The 12,395-nt window shown below is 34.3% G+C and overlaps 1 protein-coding gene across 1 annotated transcript; it reads left to right on the forward strand.

Annotated features, from left to right (window-relative positions):
- The first annotated feature begins 269 nt into the window (after nt 1–269).
- Nucleotides 270–1,440, forward strand: LOC123785170 (olfactory receptor 4A5-like). The gene has a single exon (XM_045786883.2). The coding sequence runs from the start codon at nt 459–461 to the stop codon at nt 1,404–1,406; it is 948 nt and encodes a 315-aa protein (XP_045642839.1). The 5' UTR covers nt 270–458; the 3' UTR covers nt 1,407–1,440.
- Nucleotides 1,441–12,395: the final 10,955 nt, after the last annotated feature.

Raw genomic sequence — 12,395 nt, forward strand, 5'->3', positions numbered from 1 at the left:
GTCCCAGAAGAGATGCTATTTTTGGTGCTAGATAAATCACATTGTAAAGGTACTTACTCACTGCAAATACTACCACCTCAAAGGACTGACTTTATGCTGATTTGTGGAGAGTTTATCGCCACCACATAGTTTAAATAAGGCTATAATAAATCTGTGACTGGATTTGGGCTTTTGATTGTTCTTTTCTATAGATGATCCACTAAGACTTAGAGAAAGAACTTACTTGTAGGCCAAGAAAATCATCTGAAGAGAAATAGGGAAAGTGTAATTGGCTTTTTGGAAAAAGAACTCAAAAGATATCACTAAATGTTTATTGCATGTAAACCGCTGTAGAAAAAGACATAATGATGATGATGTGCTCTTAACAATGGATATATTTATGGTTGTGTTCATGATTTCATTACAGGTCCTGTTCTCCTGAGCTCTTGTCCCTGAAACAGGCCTTACAGAAAGAGTACATGGGAAATAATAATAATGTGACAGAATTTGTCCTCCTCGGCCTTACCCAGGATCCTGAGGGGCAAAAAGCATTATCTGTCATGATTTTACTCATCTACATTATGACAATGGTGGGCAACCTACTCATTGTGATGACTGTTTTTGGCAGCCGCTCTCTGGACTCCCCCATGTACTTCTTCCTTGCCTATCTGTCACTTATGGATGCTGTTTATTCCACTGTCATTTCACCCAAATTGATTATAGACTTACTCTGTGACAGAAAGACAATTTCCTTCCCAGCTTGCATGGGCCAGCTCTTTCTAGAACACTTCTTTGGGGGTTCTGAGGTCTTCCTTCTAGTGGTGATGGCCTATGATCGTTATGTGGCCATCTGTAGGCCACTGCACTACTTGACTGTCATGAATCAACAGGTTTGCATCCTGCTCTTGGTAGCAGCCTGGATTGGAGGTCTTGTGCACTCTATGGTTCAGCTTCTCTTTGTGTACAGCCTCCCATTTTGTGGCCCCAATGTCATTGATCACTTCATCTGTGACATGTACCCATTATTAGAACTTGCCTGCACTGACACCTACTTAATAGGCCTCACTGTGGTTGCCAATGGTGGGGCAATCTGTATGGTCATCTTTATCCTTCTACTCATCTCCTATGGAGTCATTCTAAATTCCCTTAAAAGTCACAGTCCGGAAGGGAGGCGCAAAGCCCTGTCTACTTGCAGTTCCCACACCACCGTGGTTGTCCTCTTTTTTGTTCCCTGCATTTTCATGTATGTTAGACCTGTTTCTAACTTACCCATTGATAAATCCATAACTCTGGTTTATACGGTTATCACTCCTATGTTAAATCCTTTAATATACACCTTGAGAAATTCAGAGATGAAAAATGCTATGGAAAAATGCTGGTGTAAAAATTTAACCAAAGGTAGAGTAAGAATGTGTCACCTACACTGAACACACTTAATTATAAAGCAAGAAAAAGGTAGTAAATTCTAACAATAGATTTAGTCAATTCAATGGATTCTCTAGAGATATTTCTTTTTATTTTATACAAAGTCATAACATAACATAATAAAAAGTTTTATAAAAAAAAAAAACCAAAGTCATCAAAAAGTAGAATAAATTGCCTTTTGAGGTAAGAATCAATCTAATCAGTAAATTCTGGAGGATGAATGAAAGGCACAGATATGTGTCCTATTATAAGTAAAAATAAAATTAGTATCACGTTGTAGCCTTATTTTTCTTGGCTTATATCACATGGGAATTTAGAATCAGGAGTTTTTAAATTTAAAATGTGAAAAACAAGCTACCTTTGAAAATTTACTTTCACCCAAATTAATGAGAAAGCAATTTGGCTAATACTAAGAGCAAATTACTAAGGCCAAAAGAGTGGTTTCTAAATTTTAATGTTCATTATTCTATCAGTATGGCAACTTTCTGTAGCTGCAGTATGCATCCTGTCTTTTTATTTTTTAAGATTTTATTTATTTATTTGACAGCGAGAGACAGTGAGAGACAGTGAGAGAAGGAACACGAGCAGGGGGGAGTTGGAGAGGGAGAAGCAGGCTCCTTGCTGAGCAGGGAGCCTGATGTGGGCCTTGATCCCAGGACGCTGGGAATCTATAGTGACCTGAGCCGAAGGCAGATGCTTAAGGACTGAGCCACCCAGGCACCCCTATGCATTCTGTCTTTAAGATTATTTCTGTTCCTCGGGTCAATGCTTATGCTTTTGCACTTCAGGACATTTGTGGGGAGATGGGAAATGGGAGATGATATTGTGTTTGGTTAGACATGATCAGGGAGCTTTGTTAAATGGGATGTTGGATGTTTTCACAGGTTGGGATGAAACTGTATGGGATGGTTAAAGATGAAAACAGATTCTAGTTCTTGATTTGAGCACAGAAAACCATACTAATCCAAGTTATAAACATATTTTTATGCTTTTCCCCATTAGTTATTATGAACTTTTTTGGTCATTCTTCAAAGAGTAGATAGAACTGCTTATTTTGTCTTCGTGAGACTGAAGATACAGGTAAAGAAATGTGTTATTTTGCCTAACAGTGTGTTCCCCAAAAGTTGTATTCAACTTAAATACTTTGTACTTATAGACTTAGTAATGATTTGTTTTGGTATAAACACGATTTTGTTTTTCACTGTTATGTAAAAATACCAATAACAGTTTTTTTTTCTGTCTGCAGTCCATCCTGGAACATTGTAAACTAGGAAGAAAATGGAATTGCTTTCATTGTAATATGGAACATCATCTATGCTTTGTAAGAGTTTTCTAACTAAAAAAAAAAAAGACTTTAGAACTTTTCATATTTTAAATTTTTATTAAATATTTTTTCATGTGTATTAAATAATACATACAATTCACTTTTAAATTTTGTAGTCTCCTAGAAGAGCTAGAAAAAGAAGAAAAAACAAAACCCAAAACCAGTAGAAGGAAGAAAATAATAAAGATTAGAACAGAAATATGGTATGATTCAGTCTTCTTAAATTTGTAATATTCGTTATGTCTCTCTTTATGTGATTTAACCAGGGAGTTCTTCTGTATGTACTTGAAGAAAATGTGTATTCTATTTTTATTGAATGGAATTATAATATATATATTTTAGAACCATCTATTCTGAAGTATGCTTCAAGTAAAATGTTCTTATTGAAAGAAATAAAATTACCTGAGGGTACTCATTTAAAATAAAGCTTGTCAGAGGGAAGGTGGTTGGGGGGATAGGTGAAGTAGGTGAAGGGGTTTAAGAATACACTTATCATGAGCACTGAGTAATGACATATAGAATTGTTGAATCACTATATAATATACCTGAAATGAATACAACAGTGTATGTTAACTATACTGAATCAAAATAAAAACCTATATATACATATATATACACATATATATACACATATATATATACATATATATACACATATATACACACATATATATACATATATATACATATATATACATACATGTGTACATATATATACATATATATGTACATATATATATACATATATATACATATATATATATACATATATATATATACTGAGTAATGACATATAGAATTGTTGAATCACTATATAATATACCTGAAATGAATACAACAGTGTATGTTAACTATACTGAATCAAAATAAAAACCTATATATACATATATGTATACATATGTATACATATATGTATATATATATATATATATATACCAATAAAACAGATTAATAAAACCAGGAGCTCATTCTTTAAAAAGATCAACAAAATTGATAAGCCTTTAGCCAGACTCATCAAAAACAAAACAAAACAAATAAAAACAAAAAAAGAGTGGTGGGGGGAGAGGATTCAAATAAGCACCATCAGAAATGGAAGAAGATAAATAACAACCAACACCACAGAAATACAGAGGGTTATAAGAAAATATTATGAAAACTTATACATCAACAAATTGGACAATCTAGAAAAAATGGATAAATTCTTAGGAACAAATAACCTCCCAAAACTGAATCAGGAAGAAATAGAAAATTTGAACAGACAAATTACCAGCAATGAAATTGAATCTGTAATCAAAACATTCCCAGCAAAGTCCAGAACCAGATGACTTCACGGTGAATTTTACCAAACACTTTTTTTCCCTCTACCAAACATTTAAAGAAGAGTTAATATCTATTCTTCTCAAACTATTTCAAAAAATAGAACATGAAGGAAAACTTCCAAATTCATTCTCTGAGGCTAGCATTACCCTCATACCAAAACCAGATAAAGATATCATAAAAAAGGGTACTACAGGCCAATATGGTTGAGATCATAGACAGCAAAAATCCTTAACAAAATATTCGCAAACTGAATCCAACAATACATTAAAAAAATCATTCACCTAGATCAAGTGGGTTTTATTCCTGGGTTGCAAGAGTGGTTTGATATTTACAAATCAATTACTGTGATACATCACATCACCAGGAGAAAAGATAAAAACCATATAATCATCTCAATAGATGCAGAAAAAACATTTGACAAAGTACAACATCCATCCATGATAAAAACCCTCAACAAAGTAGGTTTGGAGAGAACATAATTCAACATAATAAAGGCCTTATATAGAAAACCTATAGTTAACATCATACTCAAACTGAGAGCCTTTCTCCCAAGATCAGTAACAAACTAAGGATGTACACCCTCACCATTTTATTCAACATATGCTGGAAATACTAGCCATGGCAATTGGACAAGAAAAAGAAATAAAAGTCATCTAATTTGGAAAGGAAGAAGTAAAACCTTCAGTATTTGTAGATGACATGACACTATATATAGAAAACCCTCAAGGCTCCACCAAAAAGCTACTAGAACTGATAAATGAATTCAGTAAGATCCCAGGACACAAAATCATTGCAGAAATATGTTGTATTTTATGTACTAATAAGGAAGCAGCAGAGAGAGAAATTAAGAAAACAATTCCATTTACAATTACACCAAAAATAATAAAGTACCTAGGAAAATACTTAACCACAGAGGTGAAAGACCTGTATTCTGAAAACAGTAATGTTGATGAAGAAATTCAAGATGACACAAAGAAATGGAAAGACATTCTATGCTCATGGACTGGAAGAACAGCTATTGTTAAAATGTCTATACTACCCAATGCAATCTATAGAATTAATGCAATCCCTATCAAAATATCAACATTATTCATAGTCCTGGAACAAAGAACCCTAAAATTTGTATGGAACCACAGAACAGCTCAAATAGCCAAAACAGTGTTGAAAAAGAAAAACAAAACTGCAGGTATTATAATCCTTGACTTCAAGATATACTACAAAGCTGTAATAATGAAAACAGTATGGTATTCGCACAAAAATAGACACATCAATAGAACAGAAAGAGAGCCTAGAAATAAACCTGTGATTATATGGTCAACTAATCTTTGACAAAGGAGGAAATAATATGCAACGGGAAAAAGTCTCTTCAACAAATGGCTTTGGGAAAACTAGACAGCTACACACAAAAGAATGAAATCAGACCACTTTTTTACCCCATACATAACAATAAACTCAAAGTGGATGAAAGACCTAAATGTGAGCATGAAACTGTAAAAACCTGAGAAGGGCTAAAAGGCAGTGATTTCTCTGACATCGTCTATAGCAACATTTTTCTAGATATGTCTCCTGAGGCAAGGGAAAGAAAAGCAAAAATGGGACTACATCAAAATAAAAATCTGCACAGTGAAGGAAATAACAAAACTAAAAGGCAACCCCTACTGAATGGGAGAAGATATTTGCAAATGACATATCCAAAAAAGGGTTAGTGTTCAAAACATATAAACAGATACAACTCAACACCCCAAAAACAAATAATCCAAATAAAAATGGGCAGGAGACATGAACAGACATTTATTCAAAGAAGACATAGAGATGGCCAACAGACACACGAAAAGATGCTCAACATCACTCATCATTACCGAAATGGAAATCAAAACCACAATGAGATATCACTTCACATCCATCAGAATGGCTAAAACCAACAATACGAGAAACAACAAGTGTTGGATGTAGAGAAAAATGAACTCTTGTGCACTTTTGTTGTGAAAGTAAATTGGTGCAGCTGCTGTGGAAAACAGTATGGAGTCCCTCAAAAAGTTAAAAATCGAACTACCCGGTGATCCAGTAATCACACTATTGGGTATTTACACCCCCCATTACAAAAACACTAATTCAAAGGGATACATGAACCCCTATGTTTATTGCAGTGTAATTTGCAATAGCCAAATTATGAAAGCAATAAAAAAGATGTGTGAACACACACACACACACACACACACACACACACACAGGAATATTATTCAGCCTTAAAAAAGAATGAGATCTTGGGGCGCCTGGGTGGCACAGTGGTTAAGCGTCTGCCTTCGGCTCAGGGCATGATCCCGGTGTTATGGGATCAAGCCCCACATCAGGCTCCTCCGCTATGAGCCTGCTTCTTCCTCTCCCACTCCCCCTGCTTGTGTTCCCTCTCTCGCTGGCTGTCTCTATCTCTGTCGAATAAATAAATAAAATCTTAAAAAAAAAAAAAAAGAATGAGATCTTGCCATTTGCAACAACATGGATGGATCCAGAGGGTATAATGCTAAATGAAATAAGTCAGTCCGAGAAAGACAAATACCATAAGATTTCACTGATAGTGGAATTTAAGAAAGAAAAAAGAAGAAAGAAAAAAGAGAGACAAACAAAAAGACAGGCTTTTGATGTAGAGACCAAACTGGTGGTTACCAGAAGGGAGGGAAGTGGGAGGATGAGTGAAATAGGTGAAGGGGGTTAAGAATACATTTACCGTGATGAGCTGAGTAATGTATAGAATTGTCAAATCACTATATTGTACACCTGAAACCAATAGAATACTGTGTGTTAATTTTACTGGAATTTTTAAAAAGCTGTTAGTATTTTTATATTGGAATTGCATTGATGCTATTGACAACTGAATCTTTCTGTTCTGAATATAACATAACCCTGCACTCACTTAGGTCTTTAATGCTCTTAAAATTTGGAAAAATTTTATAAAATTTTTAAATATCTTTTAATGAATTTCCGTATATTTTTGTTGCTCTTTGCCACATACTTACTGAAAATAGATTTTTACAAATATTTGTAATTTTTATTAAATAAGCCAAATTGTATCTCACTGTACTGTAATGTACTTTACCCATTTTTTCATGCATAATTTTACGTATACTTTCCCAACAAAAGTATAACATTTAACAGTATGGGAACTGAGCATATTTCTTTGAGTTGAAAGATTCTGGAGAAATGTTTCTTCAATTCCTGAAGGCAAAAAAGAGTGCTTTGTTTAGATGCACTGAAATGAGGTTTTTTCCCCTTAATTCTCCTGAAGTGATTGTCCAGGAGAAGCGATGAAAATATGGGTCATGTGGAAAGCCTCAGTTCTCAAAAGCGTGAATCCTCAGTGAGTTTAATTTTGAACAAACGCCTTGGAGACAAACTGTTTTAACAATTCAGTGACGTAATTTGTTGTTCATTGTTGATTTAGTGCCCCATCATATCTTTCCTTACCTGGAAGAAGGTTTCTCCTTGGGGAATAATGTTGCTGTCAAGAGGGGGAAAAAAAAAAAACCATTACTCTATTGGGCATGGGCCATATTAAAACAGTCATGTGAATACCTTCAGAAATATCCTGAACAATCCAAAATATCTATTTCTTTGATTACTCAGATCTCTGCATTATGGACAAAAAATGCTATTAAAGGTTTATTCAATTAATTTGGTCAGTTACACATAATAATGAAGTTTTACATTTGATTTTTGGTACATAATGTCAATGATGGCTTTCAAATTCAATGATTCGTCAATGATATCACCTGTACATTTTTGAAGTCAACTCCAGATAATTCCATAATCCAAACTGTTAAATGTTTATGAAAGTTGAAGATGGTCATGCTTTGCACAGGCAGAGAGAGAGAAATCCTTATGTGACAAAGGATTTCCAGCTGCAGTGACGCAGCGTGTCCTGACATTTTTTCTGCATCGCACTATGCTTGATGTGGTGACAATCCTGATTCATCTTCGTCCAAATAAGCCGTTATCTCCCAGGACCAAAGATAGAATTGCAGAAGTGTGGATTTGGAGCAAGTGACCAAAGAGGAAACAGAAAACCCAGGTAACATACTCAGAAAAACTCTTCCTTGCTCTGAGAATAGGGGAAAATAGACTTGCAATAAATTATGTGTCTTTCTTAAGGAACAGATTTACCACGTAAGCTAAAATATTTATTCCAGATGCTCCAGAAATAAGACAGTAAGTACATGCATTTTCTCTATTTTATGAAATATTACTGAAGTAAGTACGGGGCAATAATTTCTCCAATATTTTGTATTACAATTACTTAAATATATACTGAGAAAAAGAAATCACATCATAACGGTACAACTTGACATATATAATAGGTCTTCAAAATAACTTTTTAAGATTGCTTTTATAATTTAAAGAAACCAACAATTATTTATTTTGTATCTCGACATATTGGATAATAAGGATTACTGTAGTCCTTTATAAATTGTTACTTTGTATATAGTATCTTTAAGTGTCTGGCCCCATGTAGACATTTTATTTTGTTGGTATTTTTTTATTAAGGTAAAATATACATAATAAATTATTGTGTATTCATCACCACCATCCATCTTCAGAACTTTTGTCATCATCTCACACTGAAACTCTGCACCCATGAAACAGTAACACCCCATTTCCTCCTTCCCCTGACCCCTGGTAAACATTGCTGTACTGTGAATATGACTGTGTTTTTATGACTATATTTACCTTATAAAGGGGAAACTATAAAATATTTTCCCTTTTATTTCTGGCTTATTACACCTAGCATAGTGTCTACAAGCTTTATCCATGTTACAGCATGTATCAGACTTTCTTTCCTTTTTAAGGCTGAATAATATTCTGTGGTCTATACATACCACACCGTATGCATTCATTTGTTTTTGGACATTTGGATTGTTTCTACCTTTTAGCTATTGTGAATAATGCTGCTATGAACATTGATGAACAAATGACAGTTTGAATCTCTGGTTTTTATTCTTGTGTGTATATACCTCAAATAATAACAGTTTGTTATTTAAATTGATAGCCTTTATTACAAAGGGAAACTTAAAACTTACAGTGTGGAAAGCTGAGATCAGAGAAATTTAGTTACTGGTTGGATTCATTGACCTATAGTACATATACCTTATTAAAAAGTGATTTTTAGTGTCTGTGGAAATGGAATTCATGAATTTTGATAGATATGAGATCTATAGACTCTTAAGAAAATGCCAGCATCTATTTCTACCTATGGGTAAATTACATGGATATTTATTTTTAGGGTCTTAAAATATTATGAATAAAATGGGCACGTTGTATTATGTAACCGGTTGACCTCTTATTTATAAAATGAAGACACCTTTGATTAAATTTAAATTTAATGATACATTGCAAAGCAGAGAATGAGATGTGGAGAAAGAGACAGGGCAGTTGCACACAGTGATGTGAATTGTAAAGAAAGGACATCTTCTGTAATTGTATGTGATAATGACCCGGTCAATCCATCCATCCCTCAGGGAATGCTCCTTTGTGTTATGAGAGAGGATAGTGGACTTTGGGGAAACTCATGTAAAACTAATTATAGAGATGTAGTGCTAAAGTTACATGGGGAAACAAACAATGGTAAATAATATCTTGAATTTACTTAGTGCTTATTACCTGTTGGGTTTTGGAGAGCTTATTTGCATTATCATATTTAACCTTTAAATCCATCCTATGTGTTAGATGCCATTATGTTTCATTATGCAGATGATGTGAGTAATTTACCCAAGGTCACACAGTTGGTGAGTATAGATTCTGAGGCTTAGATTCCAAACCAGAGTTCTCATAAAGTACACTGTGGGCAGGGCCACCCCTGCAAAATTATAAAACAAAACAAAACGAAACTCACAAAGACTATATTTAGGATAGGCAATCCACCCTCTCTGATTGTTTTTACTCTGTGTTTGTCCCCAAAATCTGTTCAACCACATTCAGGTTTTAGAGGCAGCATTTTTCCTTTACTATAAAGTAACTGACTTGGGAAATGTGATAGTTTTTTAAGATGTACCTTTTTAAAATTTTTAAATTTTTATTAAAGATTATATTTATTTGAGAAAGAGAGAGAGTACATGAGCCCGCAAGCACCAGTGGGTAAACACAAGAGGGCAAGCATGAGGGTGGGGGAGAGCAGGGGGAATGGGGAGTCTGTGCGAGGGCACAAGAGAGAGGGAGAAGCAGGCTCCCCAATGAGCAGGGAGTCCCCTCTGGGATGATGACCTGAGCTGAAGGCAGATTCTTAACCGTCTGATTCACCCAGGCACTCCATAAAATGTATCTTTGTTTTTTATCTGATGATCTGATTAGGTGTTTATTAGGACCTCAAAATTTTTGCTGCATCATTTTTATGGTCACTGCTCATCATTAAAAAAAAGCAATTGCTTATGTGGGGAACAGTTTTACTATACAGACTATTAAATAGAAACATTCAGATATGTATTGTGATCGTATGTTTCAAAAACATCTGGACTGAAATTCAAAATTTCAAAGTCTATAATTTCCCATGTCCTGCTGATCTGAAAGTCTTTCCCAGTGTTTTACACCTTGCATACTATATACCTGGGTTGTTTTTCTGCCTTATGTTGTTGAATTTGTCATAATGTAGATCTTAATTTATCTTAATTCTTATTGTGGGGTAGCTATCATAGATTTAAGTTTTTGGAGCATTCGTTAGTGATTTATTTGTTCTCATTGAATGTGTTAAGAAATTTGAAGTATCTCATAAAGTTGGAAGCAGATGTATTTATTTTTAATAAAATACTGTATTGGTAAAGTATAGAATTTTGTATCATTCTGAGTCAAATCACTAGTTTTCAATAGTCTAGAGTAATAATTATGTTCATAAGCACATTTTTAATAGTCAAATATTTATTCATCCCTTAAAATGCATATGGCACACATATAGATTCTGGTGATACCATTATTAAAAAGATGTATTTACTCTCCTGGCAGATCTAAGAGATGACTGGGGAAAACACAGCTATAAACAAATGAGTGCTCCTGGCAAAGGGTTGGACCCTCGTACTGGAAGTCGTCTCTTGAATGCTCAGACAACCCCTGTGCATTGTGAGTATTTGCCATTATAAATGCAGACATAGCTTCGTAACTGTGAGTGAAGATATTTAATTATGTATGTATGCAATGAATTGCTGGAAGCCCCAAAGATGGAACTCCTTTAAGCAGCTTGTCTCTTCTGATATATCTTAAGGTTCAGAATTTGGTTTTCTGGAAATATAAAAATTCCGAGGGGCAGGTCCTGGTACTGATGCTAGGTTACCGTCCAGTCTAATTCTGGATTGAAAACTCAGGAAATCTGAAATTTCTCTACTTCCAATTCAGTTCCCCCAAACCAAACTCAATCGATTTCAAAACCTATTTCATGCAGTTTATGGTCTTTGCTGGTTCCTATCTGCCTTTTCTGTTTTCTTTTATTTTCTCTTCTACCTTTTTATTCTCCCTCTGATTTTGAGTACAAATTGGCTTGTCTAGAAGCGGAAAGGATAAAATAATCTCCTTTCCTTCACAAATGATGGCTTACAAATGTAGATGTTATAATGGGGCACATTTAAAATAATTCTGCCAAAACAAAGTTGCACACAGTACATGTACAATTGGCCCTGGATTGTAACTGATAGGCCTCATGGATAATTTATTTTTCTCAAGTGAGAAGGAATGTCTTGTATTCCACACAGACTCAGATAATCAAGAACTAACAAAATGAACAAAATATCTGATGCAGTCTATTTATCCCTTTAATAATCACACATGCTAATTCACCCTGATTATTATAAAGATGGTCTACCAGCAAGTGCTACCATGTCATTTAAGATAAAGTTTTCAGTGACTAGAACTTAGAAACTCATACATCTGGGAAGATTATAACCTTTCCAATAAGAACATGAGTTTGGGACATGATTTTCCCAAGATGACTGAACAAAATCAATGAACATTTTGAGATTTTTAGTAGAGAATTCTTGCTACTATACCATGATTCTGCCTAATATCTTCATGTTGGCATTCTGAATTGAGCTCAGTTAGCAATAATCAATTCTAAACAGTTTTGGAAAGTAGGGAATGTCTATGTAGTACCCATTTACTTAGATTTGTACTGTCCATTTTTCTCCTCTATAACCTAGGTTGTAATAAATGCCAATTTCATTTGTGTGCATATGTCTGTCTGTCTGTGTATGTGTTTTCAAACAAAATGTTGCTTTCATTGTACTTTCATGAGTGGGAAGAATTTATTTTTATTTTTTAAAAGATTTTATTTATTTATTAGAGAGAGAGAGTGAGAGAGAGAGAGAGGGAGCATAAG

The sequence above is a fragment of the Ursus americanus genome, chromosome 24 (assembly GCF_024610735.1).
Source record: "Ursus americanus isolate L20-20 chromosome 24, mUrsAme1.1.p, whole genome shotgun sequence".
NCBI classification, from domain to species: Eukaryota; Metazoa; Chordata; class Mammalia; order Carnivora; family Ursidae; genus Ursus; species Ursus americanus.

Coding starts and splice junctions, on each gene's coding strand:
- LOC123785170 (XM_045786883.2), top strand. CDS start 459: ATGGGAAATAATAATAATGTGACAGAATTTGTCCTCCTCGGCCTTACC.